The sequence below is a fragment of the Ambystoma mexicanum genome, chromosome 6p, assembly GCF_040938575.1.
Source record: "Ambystoma mexicanum isolate Mex_15411 chromosome 6p, UKY_AmexF1_1, whole genome shotgun sequence".
NCBI classification, from domain to species: Eukaryota; Metazoa; Chordata; class Amphibia; order Caudata; family Ambystomatidae; genus Ambystoma; species Ambystoma mexicanum.
Genome location: NC_090935.1, coordinates 111,510,047 through 111,528,735, shown reverse-complemented (window position 1 = coordinate 111,528,735; position 18,689 = coordinate 111,510,047). Strand labels below are relative to the sequence as shown.

At 45.3% G+C, this 18,689-nt stretch overlaps 1 protein-coding gene across 6 annotated transcripts in view; it reads right to left on the bottom strand.

Annotated features, from left to right (window-relative positions):
* ATOSB (atos homolog B) overlaps nt 1-18,689 on the bottom strand; it is a 726,183-nt gene that overhangs the window by 197,524 nt on the left and 509,970 nt on the right. For all 6 annotated transcript variants that reach the window (XM_069626804.1, XM_069626800.1, XM_069626801.1 and 3 more), the window contains one exon: nt 744-2,308. In XM_069626804.1, the coding sequence (XP_069482905.1) occupies nt 744-2,099 (1,356 nt within the window). In that variant the 5' untranslated portion in view covers nt 2,100-2,308. The remainder of the gene's footprint in view (nt 1-743; nt 2,309-18,689) is intronic.

Sequence of the window (18,689 nt, the reverse complement as noted above, 5' to 3'; positions counted from 1 at the left end):
TATGGAAGGTGGACGATCACATGGTGGATGAAAAATGTCACCATGGGTGGCAAAGAAGACAGGGGCGAGGAGGATGTGTACAAGGCATCTCCTTAAGAAGCCATCATGGAAAAGGTGGTCAGCATGGACGGGGTCACATTGGTTGGGGAAACAGAACAGAATGAGTCCTTACAAAAGTAAATTGTGGGGTGGGAACAACAGAAGAAGCATTCTTTTTGGTGATGAATGACAAGAGAAACTATGGGCAAAAAAGAATAAAGGGAGTAATCGCCATGCGCATGTAGGGAAGATGGAATGAGCCACCACAGGTGTAGGGGAGGCATCAAGGAAAAAGCCACATACTGTGAGTGGTGGAAGGACTGGCAACACCATGGAGGGGATGAAGGTTGGAAGGTTCTCAACCATACGTGGGTGGAAAGTTGGAGCGAGTCATCAACGAAGGGTGTCAACAACAAAGGGGCAAGACTTTACTATGGCTACAGAGTGAGGGTGGAAGGAGTCATTTACCAATGGCGGTGGAGAACCCAATGGTTTTCTGGGATGAAAGCATAGAATGGACAGCATCACTTGAAGCTGGGGTGGTGAGCGCAACATGAAAACAGTCACTAACTGCAGATGGGGGAAGGGTGGAAGAAGTCACCCTTAATGAGACAAGCAAGAGAAAAGGTTTAAAGTAGAGTAGACAAAAAATCTTTACATTCATCAATGACTTGTGCCAAAGGAAGCACAAAAAGGACACCCACCTTGGAAGAGTCTCTTGCTGAAGGGAGCAGATGGTTCCAGAAAGGAGCTGCTTTGGCATCTGTGCTTCTACAGGACACTGGAAGAGGGTGAGAAAACTGGATCCGCCTCCTCTTCGCTGACTGGCTTTCATCCTCAGAGCACGATTCTGCTCCCTCGCTGGACTGAAGGAGCTTCCTCTTCACCGTACAGCCACCAGGGCCAAAGCCCGGTAGCTTGCTCAGCACAGGGGTTTTCTCCAAAGATGTTAAGCCATTGCTTTCTGAAATCTGGACCTTTGAACCTTCTGATGTTGGGGTGGTAGGCTCTTTGACTCCATCAACTGATACCAGCTCCTCCTTTCCTGGAAGGCTACCATTCCGCATCCCTCTGCTGAGCGAGGCACGTGCAAGGGTAGAACCCACAACTCCTCCTACAGTCACTTCATCATGCCTTACACAGGAGTCCTTTGTATAGTTTTGTGCAATATTGTGCAAATCAAGATCAAGTATATTTTGGCTACTAGCCCCATCTTCTTTAAAGTTGGAATCCCTCCAACTTGCATGGTCTTCCATAAATGGCTCTCGCGAATGGGGATGGCTTCTGAAAAGTTGTGACTTCTTTCCTGCTGCTGTTCCGCAGTCTCTCACGTGTTCAGGCAGACATGGTCCGGTGGGAAGCCTACCCTGAGGAGCAGGTCTACCAGAAGACTCCCCTTGATCAGCAATGTGCAAAGCGCTGCATGAACTGTGCTGGCTGCTTGGTTGTGACTCGCCCAAATGGCTGCTTGCATGCTTGGTAAAGACCCTGACGGCTGGAGGCTTGAATTCCAAGTCCTTGGCATGGCTAGAGCCACCCTCACACTTGTGCTCAATCACTCTAAGCCCGCTGTGGCAAAAGTGTTGGGCTGAACAACACAGTGGCAGCTCCTGAGCCAATAAACCATCTTCAAATGTATCCGAGTGGTCTGAGACCCCAGGGGAAAAATCTGACCATGAGCTCACCTGGTCCCTATCAGGGTTGGGTTTGCTTGGAACACCATCTCGTCTAGGGCTGGCTGTCCCACCCCAATGGGCCCTCTTTGGGTCACGGCTGACATCAGGGATCCGTTGGTCAGGACAACCCCTCTTGACAGCTTGATGGCCAGTGACTCTCTGATCGGCAGGGTTTGAGGAGTTGGACAGGTTGGAAAAGATGGACACTTGGTAGACTTTCTGGCGCTTGATCTCTTGCTCGCTGTAACCCATTAGAACCCGGCACTCTTGGGTCTGCCCGGAGTCCAAGGCATTGCCCTGCCCTGCAGACGAAGCACTGCTCTCTGCAGCAGGAGAGTCCATTCCCTGCTCTTTGGGTGATGTCTCTAATTGGATGTGCCTCATTGCTCCTACTCCCAGTGCTCAGTAACAGGACCAAAATAAAAAGGGTAACGAAAAGGAGGATGGGTGGTCAGGAAACCGAACAGAAGTTGCAGGTGATGTATGTGGTTTGCAACAGAGAAGGGGGGGTAGTGCCAGCAGGGAGGGCTGAATGTTTTCCGTCATGAAGCTCCAAGAAACCCTCGGTGATACAGTCCCCAGCAGTGCTGCATCTGTGGAATGAAAGAGGACAAAAGTACATTAGGATTCCTCTTATTTGTTTTTCAAATGACTTACAAGCACATCTCACTTCCAAAACAACTCTATAATAGCCCTTTTCACCATAACCCGCTAACTAGCTCCTTCAACATGGAAGCAGGGATCAGACACTCCACCGGCCATAGACTGGTGACTAGAAACAAGTAATATTCCAATATGTGAAATGAAATGTCAACTGTGGTAAGAGTGAGATTAGAGAAAATGAGATGTTTGGAGCTCAACAAGCAGAAAGTCATTTGTTAGGGAAGTGAGATTTTCCAGCAGTCCTCAACATGTCAACCATTGAAATCTCTCAAGGCACAACCATGGGTCAAAGTGTTTTTTTAAATCTGTAATACACCAACACTGGCTTCTGAATGAGCAGTACTTTCATAAATGTGGCTCATCACTGCAAGCATGTACAAATGCCAGGGCAGGGCTGATGCAACACGACAGCCACTGGACCGAGGTCATAATTACTGTGTTTTAAATGTCGGTCTATTCATTTCAGTGCAAAGCTCAGTTTTTAGGAGAGCACACAATGGCTCTCCCAACAGTCGGGCTTTAGGACAGGCCACAGCACCGAATCAGCCTTAATAGATCTGCCGACCGAGATGCTAGGTATATTTGACAAGGGCAAATAAGGTCTCCTGATATTACTGGACCTCTCGGCAGCCTTTGATCTGCTCGATCACAAGAGGCTCCGAGAGGCCCTAGAACTCTCCGGAAACTGCTCACTAGAGGCAACAGAATGAATATCATCATTTCAACAAGACAGACAATCCAGGATTGTCTGGGGAAATAAGGCCTCCAGAACCAAACCAGTGGACTGTGGAGTCCCGCAGGGAGCTAGTTTCTCTCCCCTACTGTTTAACCTGTACATGCAATGCCTATGTACCATGCTAACTCAACTGGGAATATTCTTCACTAATTTCGCCAACCATACTCAATTGGTATTCGAGCTTAGTGGAGACTATAATCAAGACAGTGAAAAACTTACAACTATATACAACATCGTCGAGGGCTGGATGAAAGACAACTGGATGTGTTTGAATGGGACCAAAACAGAACTAATGATCTTTGGATCCACACACGCCAGGAAAAAACAAACTCCTTCATACTCCTCATTCAGTTTAAAAAATGCCCTAATTCCAATATCCGAGAAAGTAAAGACACTGGGAGTCTACTTACAAGCCTCACTAGGAGCAGAGGCCCATACAGCATTTTTAAAAAGGAACTGTCAATACCACCAAAAACTCCTCAGAAAAATTAGACCTTTGCTCAACCAAAAAAACGGCATTACCATAGCCAGAGCAACTATACTGTCAAGACTGGACTACGGCAACTCCTTGCTTCTGGGAGCTAATATGAAATGCCTGAAGCAATGCCAGGTAATTCAGAATAATGCCGTTAGGACAATCACGGGTAGGCCAAGGAGGGAACACATCACAGGCGATAGGAAAGATCTACACTGGCTGGCCATGGAGGAGAGAATTACTTTTAAATCCGTCACAATGGTCCACCGATGCTTGTATGGCAAAGACCCAGCATACTTGAAAAAAACACTTCAAGTGGCATGAACCATCTAGAAATTTAAGATCCTCCAACAAAGGTCTTCTCCAGACAACCCCAGCTAAAAAGCAAAACGGCCTGGCCAAGGCCTTTCCAAACAGAAGCATCCATAAATGGAATGAACTGCCCGTATCCTTGAAATTAGAAACCAACTACATAGTCTTCAGAAAGAAGTTAAAGACCCTACTCTTTAAATAAACTGGACTAGCGACCTCTCTCAGCTCCCCATGATACGATCTTCTGTGTGTCTATTCTTGTCCCGTTTTTGTAATCACTGTCCTGTCTTTTTGGAATGCGTTCTGATGCCTGTGGCTTTTGCGCCATATAAATAAATAAATAAATAGCTGCCGTCAGCTTTTAGCTCCTGTGGTCCTAGGCATTATCTTGCTCCTTTAAGTGGAAAGCCATGATCAAGTGTAAGAAGTCCTGAGATCCAGCACACAACCTGCCACTATGATCCAAGTGGCGTAGGGATATAGTCCATGTCTTTTCAGTTTGAGCTGCAAAAGTAGGGTTTGTCCACTGTCATCTTGCTTCCCATAATATATGGGACTGATTTGGGATTTTTCAGTGTACTATAATTCAACTGTTGAAACTTGGAATGTAATGTTGTTATGCAAACTGGAAATAGGCCCAGAGTATCATGATGTCTCGACTAAGAACATACCGCAAGGCTTGTTAAACCGGGACTGTTCTGGGATTTTGCAAACTTAATGCATAGTTGGATTGTTAAACTAGGGGTAAAATGGAATTGTGCAGCTAGAAATATACTGGCATTTTACTGGGGCTTGTTCAAACTGGGATAAAAATAGGCCTGCACAAACAGACTATACTGGGGCTGTCAAATTAAAACTATACTAGTATAACGTAAACATATACTGATAATGTATACCTGGTAGTAGGCCTAGATTGAGTATACTAGGAATAAAGTGGACTAGAATTGTTCAACTAGGAGCAACTGGGAATATACGGATATTGTACAAACTGGATCTTTTAAACTGGGAGTGTACTGGAATTGCATAGATTGTAAAGTAATTGTCATTTTTTCAGAGAATATACTTTAGAATATACTTGTAAAAGAACACTATGATTCTGTACACTAATTATAAAACAAATATACTACCAACTCATACAACAAATCATACTCTGACCTAGCGTGCTCACTCTCCCTGATCAACTTTGTGTCTCTTGTCTCTCTTTCTCTTTGCGACTGTTGCCACGTCAGCCGATGCCGACAGAAGCGCAATCGGGGGGGGGAGGGGACACATATCCTTAACGGGTTAGGGGAGTGCTGTGTTTTTTTTGTTGTTGTTAAAAGTAGAATAAGAGCAGAAATGACAGAGGCATACCCTGGGGTGAGGTTGGCCTGGCATTTTGAGACTTGTTGTCATTGCGTATGACATGCAGTTATGTTGCCATCACACCGAGGATGCATTTTCCATAAGGTGAGGAGGAGCAGGTCAAGGATAGGCTCTGCAGCGGGTGCTGGGATTCTGACAACACATCCGAAACCATAATTCTGCCCGACATCAAAATGGCGGAACAACCTATGCTTTCGATCATTGCCACTGTAAGGGTGCAGACGTACGAGTGACACAGTGTTGGCATGGCGGTTGGCAAAGACCTTTATTAGATGAAAATAAAGGAGGAAAACACTAAATCAGGTCTATGGAAACACTAGCCACTCCGTTCAAGTTCTCATGAGTGCTCTTTATACTTCCACACTTTTGTATCCAAGTACTGATCTTGAGGTCTTCCAGTGAGTCAATTGGTCTCTCCCTCGTCTCATTACTTATGGGATACCTATCCCTTGAGGACTTTACACTCTTCCACGTCCCAGTTCTTTCTATATTGGTGGTGAAGCAAAACATATAGGTGGAGGGTCTAGTAAGGTGGGTTAGGATGGGCTATGGGGATACCATGTTCTTTCCAGGCCGTCACTAATCCCATAGGCGGCCTGTGAGAAATCAGAAGGTGTCTCACTCGCTAGTCCTCGGGGATCTAGAAATACTGGGGGTGGACCAGTGTGGGAGGATCACTTGGGTGAGGGGTCTTCGGGAGTGTGAGTGGGACAAGTGAGACGAGGTATTCCCTTCCCTGTAACACCTTTACCCCATCCTAACCGGTAGGATATTTAGGACCCCCCCCCCCCACTTTTCCAACACAAACACATTCTTACAGTCAGCCCGCTCTAAGGGAAAGCAGACTAGCACCCGAGCTGTGTACCAGTCATGTCCCAATACCTTGGTCAGGCGAGGCCAGGCAATTGCCAAGAATCACACACACCTGACTTCCATTACACTTCCCCACATGGATAAAAGGCAGAGTATGAGAGCACAATCTGAGCAAGGCAAAGCACAAGAGGAAACAGCAGTTCCAAGGTGGCAGTTTAACGAGAGAAGAAAGATGGCAGGACAGAAGGGCGGTCATAAGGAGGGAAGTGCCCTTGACCTTTTCGACACAGAACCGTCACTTTGGTGAAACCTCGAGAATAGAAAGCATAAGACCGGAAACCAGGCTGAAGTATCCTGCATTGTGTGTTGGAGGTACCCGGAGCTCTCCCGCGTCGGTAATCAACATGGAGAGACTCGCCAACTGCTGTGGTATTGTCCTTGGTTCCACGAACAAAGCCACGTCACCACAAAATTAACACAGCCGGTGAATTGGAGCGACCGCTACAAGACCGGTCTGTGTTGAATCCAAGGTTGCAAGTGGCAACATTATATGGCGAGCGCTGGAACGAACATGGTTTGATACACATGTGATAACCAACACGAGTAAAGTTGAGCTGCAGATGAGTGACTAAACTCTGAAACAAAGATACAATACCTTTGAAAGAGTGGTCTGGCACTGCAAGTGTGCTCATTCGAAGGTCTCTAAGGTATCCAGCTAAGAGATAGCAAAAGTGAAAGGGGCAAAGAATTGTGAATCGAAGTGGTCCTGCGACTGGTCAAGCAAAATCCAGTGCACAATCGAAAGTCGATGTTGATACAGTCAAGAAAGTTGATGGAAAAGTAGATAAAGTGGTCCGAGCCTGGCGGAGGGACACTGATTGAAGATTTTGTGTCAAATTGGATCTGAGCCCGGCGGAGAGGGATCTGGGGTGAACAGTGAAGCACCGGACAAATTGGATAGGTGAAAATCCTAAGAGACTTGTGTACATGCATAAAACAAAAAGGAAAGGAACTGTGTTTGTTGCATGAGGCCCTCTGAAAGAAGAGACTTTGAATGGCAAAGAGACTTTGGCATAGAAGGCCATGATGTTGAAGTTTTGAACTGCACCCTTGTGCTAGAGAAGCCAGAGACTGTGCTAAGATTGGGTGCAACGCCTTGTCCCGTGCTGAAAATGTGGGGCAAGGGAGGCCTGTGGTTTGAATATCCTGACATATGATTTCTTGAACACTTTTCTTTTACATAACATTGTTTCCCACACTATTTGTATTTAGAGGTAAGATTTGGAAATCGGTTTATTAGTATAGGCCCTTTTATTTTGACACAACACCACTAGGACTGTGTGTTTATTATTTGATGGTGATAGCTTGCTCCCATCTTTAGATTTCGGATTAGATAGGTGTTTACCAAACCCTTTTTGAAGCTCAATATTCATCTGTGAACTGTAGTCACCATGCCTTCCTTACATGCCTCCCTTCCCATGATATACACCCGCTGAGTACCACCCCCAGGGGTACTATCAAGTATCGGCCTCTCCTCCCAGGCCTCATGGAAAGAGGCTCCCTAGGAGAGGAGTGACGACACATAGGGATTTGTCACACCACCTCAATAATCCTAATAACCAACAAAAGACCAATAAGCAGATAAAAGTGAAAACCCTCAATAGATCAGATTAACATCAGGAAAGGGGGGAATAAGTAACCAGACAGAGCCACTTGAGAAGAAGAGAAATAACCTATCAGAATTATATTTCACAATCAAAGTGTCCCATAAGCCCCATATCGGAGCCCAAGTCTAGCGTCTCTGACCCAGATGGCAAATGGAGAATGGCGAGTACAGTGACAGAGCTACCGTGATGTAAGACATTGATGAGGGTTATAGCTCAGACAATGTGAAAGACTAGCTTGAGGAATCTTGAGACCATCTGGCAGAAGAGAGTGCAGAGCCTGCTAAGCTCTACATCTCAGTCTACGTAAGGCCAGATTACGAGAGAGGCCTGACATTGAACAGGAGCCATACGCTCAGGAGTGAGACGCATGGTTGGTGGGTTAAACTGCCACAGCCTGACAAAAACACCAAGCAAGATGGAAACCCTTTTCTGGTTGGAAGGGGGTTGCGGGTATAAAGGTATAGACACTGGCCTCTAGATAAAGAGCCATAAGTGCGAGTTTGTGCCCAAAACTGTTATATAAAGGGACTAATGCTTTATGTATTGTTATTGTTGTTGCTAAGTGCTAATGCCTTTTCTGTGTTCTGACAGGCAGGGCATCTGAGGGGTGAGAAATGTGTTGCGCTTAACAGCAATAGAGCCAAATGTGAGATGGTAGCTAGATATCCTGAAGTATTCTGTAACAAAGTGGGATGCCTCAAGGGGATGGTTCACAAGATTGAGATTAAAAGGAGGGAGCAGTCCCGTTGCCTCTAAGCTTAGACCATTGCGTCTGTCCATGCGGAAGGCTGTGCGTGATGAGTTGATAAAACTGGAGAAAGAGGGAATCATTGAGCCGGCTGGAGCGGTAGAATGGATATCCCCCTTTGTAGTGGTGAAGAAGAGTAATGGGGATTTGAGAGTATGCATTGACTTGAGGGAACTTAATCGATGTGTGGTAGCGGATCGCCATCCTCTTCCCAATATGGGAGGGTTATTGAGTAGGATAGGGAGTGCAAAATACTTTGCTAAACTTGATATGGCGAGTGCATATCATCAAATCAGTTTAGATGAAGACTCACGAAAATTGACAGCTTTTATTACTTATGAGGGAATCTATCAGTTCAAGCGCATGCCATTTGGATTGGTATCAGCGTCGTCTGTATTCCAGAAGGTTATGGACAGATTGTTGAAGGATGTTGGTGGAGTGTGGTGCTTTCAGGACGATGTTTTGATATGTGGGAAGGATGAGTCTGAGTTGAAGACAAGATTGAACCTGGTCCTTAAGATTTTCAAAATGAGAGGAATAACATTGAGGGGCGAGAAATGTGTTTTTATGACACAAACTGTGGATTATTTAGGTCATGAAATTTCTGAGAAAGGTTTAAAACCGAAAAGAAATTTGGTTGAATCAATTTTGAAAACACAAACACCTGTGAATAAGGCTGAACTGAGATCATTTCTTGGCACTATTGAGTTTTATCACCAATTTGTGGACAGATTTGCTGACTCCATAATTAATTTAAGAGCTTTGTTAAGGAAAGGTGTTGAATTTGAATGGAGTAACGAATGTCAGAAAGAATTCGAAGAAATAAAAAAAACAATTGACATGGCTAAACCTTTATCAATGTTTGATACAATAAAGAAAACTATTCTGGCTGTTGATGCCAGTGACACAGGAATAGGAGTAGTTATGTTGCAGCCGGATGTGGATGGCACAGAAATGATTGTAATGCATGCATCCCGCATGTTGAGAGGAGCAGAATTGAACTATTCGGTACTGGAGAAGGAAGCATTGGCATGCCATTGGGGGATAGAGAAAATGAAAAATTTTGTTTGGGGTTAAGATTTTATCCTGAGAACAGATCATAGACCACTTAATGCGATCTTTGAAAGTAAAGGTCTTGACAAGGTTTCAAGAAGAGTTGCGGGCATGGTATCCAGACTACAATGTCATAAGTTTGAGATAGAAGTAGTCGCTGGTAAAGAGAATGTACAGGCCGACCATGCCTCGAGGGTGAAGTTGGAAGATAAAGATGATGACAGAAGAAGTAATATGTGTGGTGAGAATGAAACCGTTTTTGCAACCGTGGAAGGTATAATACAGAAACAAGAGTGGATTCAAATTCTTAAATCAAATGAAATGTGGAAGTGTATTATGGCTTTTGTGGTGGAAGGATGGCCAGAGAAAAGACTTTTAGTTGGCGAAGAAAGGGCAATGTGGGAAGTGAGAAACAAACTGTCCGTAAAAGGAGAGCTTCTATATAGATGGGATAAGTTGGTGGTTCCAGATAGTCTGAGGAAGAAGTTAATAAATTGCGCCCACCAAGGACATATTGGAGTGTGTAAGACAAAAGAAGTTGTTAAAGCCGATTACTGGTGGCCAGGGATTGATCGTGAAATTGAGAAGGTTGTTGGTGCGTGCAATGATTGTATCAAGTCAGGTAAAAATGTGATAGCTGTAACACAGCCCCTGGGAAAAACAACTATACCAGAGGGAGTGTGGCAGGATTTGTCCATGGATGTGCTAGGTCCAGTTGACATGGGTGCTGGTAGAGGAAGATTCATTTTAGTCATGGTTGATATGTTTTCAAGATGGACGGAATTTAGGATTTTGAGGGAAGTTACTTGCCGGAGTATCATTGAATTCATGGAGGATGCGTTTGAGAGGGAGGGTTTACCTAGAAGTATACTCACTGACAACGGTCCACAATTTGTGGGGAAGTTATTTATGGAGTATCTTCACAAATGTGGAATTAAACACAAAAGAACGCCTTTGTATTGTCAACAAGTCAACGGCGTGATTGAGAGAGTGAATCGACGCATTATGCATGCCATTCGTGGAGCCAATGCATGTGGTTTGGACAAAAGAGTTGCAGTGAGGGACAGGTTGTATGTATTGAGGATGGCTCCGCGAGTAGAAACAGGAATTGGTTCATTTGAACATATGAGAGGCCGAAAGGCGAATACCTGTGTGGCTCCAGCTTGGTTGGGCAGGGCAAGAGCAACAGATGTGGTTGTGGATGCCGTAAAGAAAAAGATGGGTGTTCGAAAGGATAAATGGGTGGAAAAAGTGAATGAGAGACATCCTAGGAAAACCACTGTGGTCGAAGCTGGAGATTTGGTGAGGATAAGGCAGGCGGTCATCTCCAAGAAAGGGGAGCCACTTTACACAGAACCAGTTAGAGTTACACGAGTTTTCAAGAATGCTGTGTGTGTGGAAAGTGGACAAATATGGTGTTTGTCCAGAATTGCAAAAGTAAAGTGATAGAGCATTCGCATTTCAGTCTTCTTGATGTTCATTTTACTGCTGTTTGCTTTTATCAATAAAGAATTTTGTTTTATAGGGGAGGGGGATGTGTTATATAAAGGGACTAATGCTTTATGTATTGTTATTGTTGTTGCTAAGTGCTAATGCTTTTTCTGTGTTCTGACAGGCAGGGCATTTGTGATTCTAGATTGGATCCCTTGTGTTTATACCATTCTGGAATGATAGGTCATCAATGTTTATGCTTGGCTTTATTCAGTTGTACCCAGGATGCTGACTGTGTTGGGGGTCTTATGCTTTACTGCTAGAAACTAAGTAAATAAACTGTTTCCTACTTACCTTGGCTTGCGGCTTCCTTACAAAAACCTACCCTAAGACAAGCTGGCAAAACACACCAACTCTCAAAGACAGTTCAAGGATTGTTATTTGACAAGTTGTGAAGGACCCATTAGGGCAGTTCCACTCACTCCCTCTTGTCCAGTGTGGCCGGATTTCTCCCTAGCCAAGGTGTACCTTAACTCCAGGATGATCTCTAGGAGATCAGTAACCCCTACTGTCTACACAATTCCTGTCTACCTGATGGTGAAGGTCTAAGGGCAAACACCCTTTCTAACTATAATCCTCTGGGAAAAATCTAGTTTGTCCCTAACCTTCATTTCCCATTGCAATGCAGTACAAGGATAGGCGTCTTCCAGAAACTCGGACTTCACTTGGTCCTTCCATTCAACAGCCTTGTACTCCTGCCCTTTATTTTCTACCCTTCCTTTACCTTCCTTCTACTCTCCTCCTTCCTCTGACTCTCCTTGGTCTCTCCCTCTCCCTTCCAGTCACTACCTCCAATGTTCTCTATCTTTCTCTACTCTTGCATCTCCACACTACTACTATTCTCCCCTTCTCCACACTACTACTCTTGCCCTCTCCACAATACGTATCTCCCGTTGCGACTACTATCCACTACACTATTCTCCACCAGCAACTTCTCCCAGCCACTCTTTCTCTCCCCATTCACCTTCTCATTCACGCCCTACTCTTCCTCTAGTAGCCCCAATTGCATACCTTGCATACACACTCAAACACAAGTAGCACTTTCTCCTACCAACGTATGCCTCACCTTGGCTACCCCTTCAGCAATTCCCTTCATCAATCCTCTGCACCATCCTTCCTCTGCTTGGTCTTTTAGCCCTCCTCCGTCCTTTACCTCAGCCTAACAACCCACACCTTCCGTTTGCCTGTGCCCATTATTATCCTTCCCCTACCCACTCCACTGGCTCTGACCCTCAGCTGGTTCTCAAGGCCAAATGATGTGTGTCGTCGCATCAAGCTGTGGGATTACCAGGTAAGGAGACATATAATGGGTGTGAAGCTCCATTTCATTTTGTACGCGGGTGCACCTGTATTAAGGAATGGCGGCCTTCTCTCACCATAGGCAATGTCCTACTTTGTAATATTCAGTGTTGTGATGGCCGCTTTAATGTGGGCCTGGTCGCAGGTGAACTTAATGCCTATAGCGCTTAGAGTGTTGGGACTGCCACTTTGCAGCACAAACCATTCCACTGTCTCGTTGCAGGTAAGTGAAAAGTCTGTGGCGTGTAGAGCACATGGGTCTCTTTGGCGAGTGGACTGTGCAGCTCCGTTCATGATACACTGTGTCTGAGTCATAGAGAGTAGGGAAAGTGTTACTTTGCTGCAGTGAGCGCTCTGTCCGTTCACCATCTCTTGCTGTCCCTCCACACGTTGGGTTGCTCATTCCTTTTTCCCCTGCCATAGCCTTACGGGGACTGGAATGCTAGAGGATAAGCAGAAACACTGGCCACCATTGTGAAGGTATGGAGCAAGAAAAGTTGGTACTTTTCAGACATGCAGGCACAATAACAAGGGAATGGACTGGGGCCTCCCACCTCGCCTTTGGGGCAGTACATACAGGCTCGGGTGAAAAACCGGATAGGCCTCCCACCCCCAGGCTGAGAGTGGTATCCAATGCCCCTCTCTGGGGTTGGGTACCCCTGTTACAAAGGTAAAGTCAAGAAAGAGGTGGGGGCTATAGGCCTGAGGACACACTTAAAGTAAGCTTGTTCCGAGTTACCATAAAATGGCGCTTGGTTGCTGGCACGTGCACTGAAGCAGGGAAACCTAGTACACCAATCACAACTCAGCACAGTTGCAATTGCTGTCGGGCAGTATAGGCCAGAGGGGGACTGGAACAGAATGAAAGTCTTGGTGGCCTTAGCAGTGGGTGTGGACATTAGGAGATGGCAAGAGAGAGACACTCTCCAAGAGCAAGTGTGTGAGGAGAGGTTGAGAACTAATAACTTTCTCTAGAAGGAGAACCTCTTGAGACTTTACAAAGGCAAGAACTGTTAAACTCAAGGAGAAGCCATCTTGCCATGGTTGTTGTAGCTTTTACGTTTCCCTTATTTGCTTTTGCCCAACAATTTGACCCGTCGCAATAAACCATGGCTTAATTATGCGTGCCTTTATCTGCCCGTTTATCCTACTCTGCTTCATGACAGGTCATGACCAATTTACTTACCGATTGTTCACCCAATAATCCCTATTGGTGGCTAATGGCAGGCACTTCAAATGAAACGGAGCACAGATCTAACTTTATATGGATTAATCTACATGCATTAATTAGTCAGTTCAACCAGATACCAGCCAAAGGTATGAAAAGCCTTCAAACTAGATTGTGCAGCCTCAATCTGCTTTTATTTTATTGGTCATTTATAAAGCGCCTATACATAAACTGGTGTTTCAAGGCACCACAAGACAAAAGGGGGGTGGGGTGGTCAGGGGAGAGAACAGAAATAACGATCCTACTAGGCCTAGTGTCATTTGGAGCGTGCAAGTGCAGTAAACAAGAAGTTCAGGGGCAGAAGGGGGAGAAAAAGGGGAGGGCAGTCGGGTGGAAGGGAAAATTCTAGGGTGGGAGGAAAGAGGGGGCAGAGTAGAGGCATAGGAGTGCAAACGGGGGGGGGGGGAGAGGGGAGGAAGATGGTCCCCGAGGCAAGGCAAGTGCTAAGGGAAGGCCAGGTGGGCAAGTGCCAGGGGATGCAGGGAGTGCGGAACACAAGTGCAAGGATGGGGTGTACCAGGCACGGAAGGGATGAACACCCCACCAGGCTAATCAGGGGAAGGTGGCCCAGAAGGGCAAACGCAGGATTAAGGGGAGAGGGGGGTCAGGCAGACCGGAGTGTTGGGGTAGACGGGGCGAGGAGGGCCAGGAACTCTGTAGGATTCAGAAGAAGGGAGTCGGGAAACCAGTCAATGTGGCAGAGGGGGGCATTAGTGGGGAAGAGGGAAGGAAGAAGAGAAAAGGAGGAACTTGATAAGCTTCCGGAACTTAAGGAAGCGGCGGCCGAATCTGGAGCAACGGCAGCTAATGTTTCTACCATTCCTTGTCACACAATCAGTTTTGTATTTCAAGTTACCCTGTGAAGATTTTGAAACTAACCACCTACTCCTATATCAGACACATTCTTCTCGATATACATCAACCAGTCTATCCTAGGCATTAGATCACTTGGATCACACGTGGCAGTGTCACTGGCATTGGCCCATTCAGACCCACAGTTTCAACAGTTTACACATCATATGGTCCTTCAAAAAGCCTGCTCCTAATTCCTTAAGAATCCTGTAAGGAAGGCATGGTATCAAACAGTAAGACAGACCACAATTCAAGGGTGTTTATTGAACTTCATTTGGGTTTGGAAAACGCTCATCTAATCCTAAATCTAAAGATGGGAGCAAGCTACGACTTCTAAATACAAATAGTGAGGGAAACAATGATATGCAAAAGAAAGTGTTCAAGAAATGATGTCAGGATATTCAAGCCATTGGCTTCCTTTCCCCATGTTTTCAGCATGGAACAAGGCTGCACACTCTAGCTTAGCACAGTCTCTGGCTTCTCTAGCACGAGGATGCAGTTCAAATCTCACTATCAGGACCTTTTGTACCAAAGTCTCTTTGCCATTCAAAGTCTCTTAACTTCAGAGGGCCCGATACGACAAACAAACATTCAAAGGTTCCTTTCACCTCAGTATTCTCATGTCCAACTTCTTGGGTGATTTTCGATTCACCCCGGGCGCCCCTCTGCCGGGCTCAGACCATCTTTCACACAAAATCTTCAATTGTCTCCTCCTGCCGGGCTCAGACCAGATTCATGTATTTTCTCAAATGTTCTCTATTCCATCAAAATCGAAGACTGTGCATTGAATTTTGCTTGACCCGTTGCATGACCACTTCGATTCACATTTATTTGTTCACTTACAAATGATCTCCCTCTGCCGGGCTCGGATCAAGTGTATCTACTTTCATTACTCTTCAGGTGGATACCTTACAGAGACCTTCGATTGAGCACCCACGCGGTGCTGGACCACTCTGTCAAAGGTATTGTGGCTTGCTTTAAAGTTCAATCACTCATCAGCAGTTTATCATCACTTGTGTCTTATCACATGCATTTTAATATGGTTCGTTACAGAGCCCGCCATACAATGTTGCTGCTTGCAACCTTGGCTTCAACACAGACCGGTCTCTTATTGGTCTCCCCAACTTCACCAGCTGTGTTTTCACTGAAGCAGCTTTGTTGTTGGAGCCAAGGACAGAACCACGGTGGCTGCTAATTCTCCCCATCTTGATTCTTGACGCGGGACAGCCCCGGGTATCTCCGACACACAATGCAGGATTCTTCAGCCTGTTTTCCTGGTCTTATATTTTCCAATCTCGAGGACCCATAAAAGCATTGGTTCCTTGTCAAAAAGGCAAGGGAACTTCACTCCTTGCAATCCCCTTCTGTTTTGACGTCTTTCTCCTAGTGTTAAATTGCCATCTTGGAATTGCTATTTACTTGTGCGCTTTGCCTCGCTCAAGAGTTTGCTCTCGTGCTCGGCCTTTTATCTGTGTGGGGAAGTGTAATGCAGGTCCAACGTCCTCTTTCACCAGTCTCCACATCCTTCACAGCTCCTGCCTGGTGCTTGAGCATCTCTATGTTCGTGTGGCTGAGGCACTGTTCTCAAGCTCCCGCGGCCGCCAACCACATTTGCCTTCTATCTCTGGGCAATCCCAGTGAGGCACACCAGTTGCTACAGTCTTCCTCTTCTGCCTTGAGCCAGTTGGCTCCACAGACTCTTCCACAGAGACTCACCAGTCCCTCGCACATCCTCAAGCGAATGCAGGACACCCAGGTAGCTTCTCTTGTGCTCATTCAGTTTCTGCCTTTTAAATCTCCTGGCACCTGTCTAGCGTTCGTAACTACTAGAGCAAACTCTGTAGTTCTCAGCATTGTTCCCTTCAGCCTCCTCGTCTCAGCATTTTTATATGTATGAAAATGTTGTGCTTTCCTAGGTTTTGTTTCTACATGATACTGAAAAAGTTATTTAGCAAGTTTTGTGCATAATACAAGGTAATCATAAGATGAACTGTACCTGCTGTTCCGTCTAAACAGAGTTATTTATTATCCTGCACCTGCATTTACACTGCACATATAACTTTTGTTGTGCAAACTGTGATGATTCCAACAATGTCAGCAGTAATTTCTCTGAGGTAACCATCCATCATGGTGCCATAAAACACTTGTGTAGAGGCGCGTTATAAATGCCATATCATAAATGCCATATCATGTGACCAGGGTGAGGCAGACGCTTTCTGATCCAATCCCCGTGGGGCGGTTATATGAGGCAAGATGACACGGGGAAGGTGATCCTCGGACACAGCATTGTTGGAGGAAGACACATGCCCCCTTTGCCTTTAGAGGATATTCCTTCCCGTCCACAGACCCTGAATGTCTATTGTAATACTCTCCCTCAACCCTTTGCCTATTCCACCTCCAATATTCCCCCAAGTAAGACAAGGAACAATATACCCACGCCTGGAGAAAGGAAGAGTCAGTGAGCGATAACGATTAACATGTGATTTTGGGGAAGCGGATGTTGGACCTTATTGGGGTTAAACAGACTTGGTAACATCAACATGAACCCTTGTGACTGTCTAACATATAGCATTGGAGACTATAGAGCTACTGAACATATAAAAGCAACCCTTCCCAGTAATATCAGCTTTTCTATCCATGGGTATTGTGGGATGTTTTAACCCACTAGGCTCGCCCTGCGACATCCCTGTGTGCTGATGGTGCAAGAATCATCAAAATGGCTGCACAATCTCTGGGCGTGGCAAAACCTATGAAAAGTGCGCTTTGAAACACGGAAAGATCGCTGCCAAATCTACTTTGCCTGTTGTCAGTAGTGGGAAGGAGGCCACACTGCTGAAACATGTTACCGGGCTGCCCACCAAGTAAAAATGAACACTGCAGGAAAGGCAGTGCTTTATTGCAAGAAACCCAGACATTGTTCTTAAATCCCTTTTTCTTGGTTGCTGAAAATACAAAATAATGGTCCAAAACACCACAAAACATCCTATATCTTTGCTGGATGTTACCCGTCACTTCATTTAAGGAATCATTATGAACACACAATGTCAGGAAAAGCAAATCTATCATCAAAATATCCACAGTAAAAAGTGTGCTTGCCTGTGAAAATCTGTCAAAATATGGGCGCAGTACCAGCGGCTGCCTGTATGACATCTGTCATTAGTTGCATCAGAAGCTTAAACTTGTGCAATTGGAATCAAATGTCTATAAATTAAGTGACCCGTTACCAAAAGTAATATAGTTTGCAACTATTTAATCTCCATGGTCTAGAGACTGGAATTAGAGTTCTAGTTGCCTGCTTTAAAATTGCAAGTTTATTTTCAACAAAGAAAAATGTAACAAAGTGACTTTTAAAGTAAGCCTAATGCAAGCCAAAACTACAAAGAAACTTCCCCTCTGGGCAAGGCACCTCTCTTCTGCTCTCTGGACCAGGAACTCACATTCAGGTGTTAATCAAGAGGGGAGGGGCACTGGGGCTGCTCCTGGGAGAGACAATGGACCTTCCTTGGCTGAAAGGATATGCAGATTGTAAGTGTCAACAGTGGCTTCTGCCAGAAGAAGAGGGCGGAGATTGCTCTTGAGCTACAAGATGGAGATGGAGGCAGGGGCAGACGACCATTTGTGGATTCACAAAGCACAGAAAGCATATTTTTGAAAAGACTAATAAAGGACTGTGCGAATTTGTAAAAGTTATAAAATTAATAGCATTGTTAATGATTTTTTTGTGCACATTTTAAGAGGAGCCAGAACTCTGCAATGTTCTGAGAAGGTGCAGTGAAAAGTCTGGTTTTGGAGCAATTGTATTTATGTCAGAAGCATGAAGCTTCATACGATTATGCCCAGATATCATGCGCACATATGTACAAAATTCTGGACAAATCAAATGTGTCCTGGGCGAAAAAGTGCGAACATTTGTCAAATCCAGACCCAAGATCTCAGCGCAACGAGGATTGGAAGAGGGTTTGCTCCACAAAATATGTGATCTATGCATGTTATTGGTATCACGATTGTACACATGTAAAGAGGTATTATACCAAAAACAGATTTTATGTGCAAAAAGCAAAGGGGAGGATGTTTTGCCTCATAAACCACATCATCATGATGACACTCTGTTTTAACCTCCAATCAACGGAGAGAGCGGACTTTAGCCAATAGTCTACCTAGGGGGTGCACCTAGGATAATTCAACATACCCACCCCTCTATCAAACACATAAATAGAGACAGCTGAGGACCTAGAAAAGGACAATGATCCACCCATCATCCCGAATTTGGCT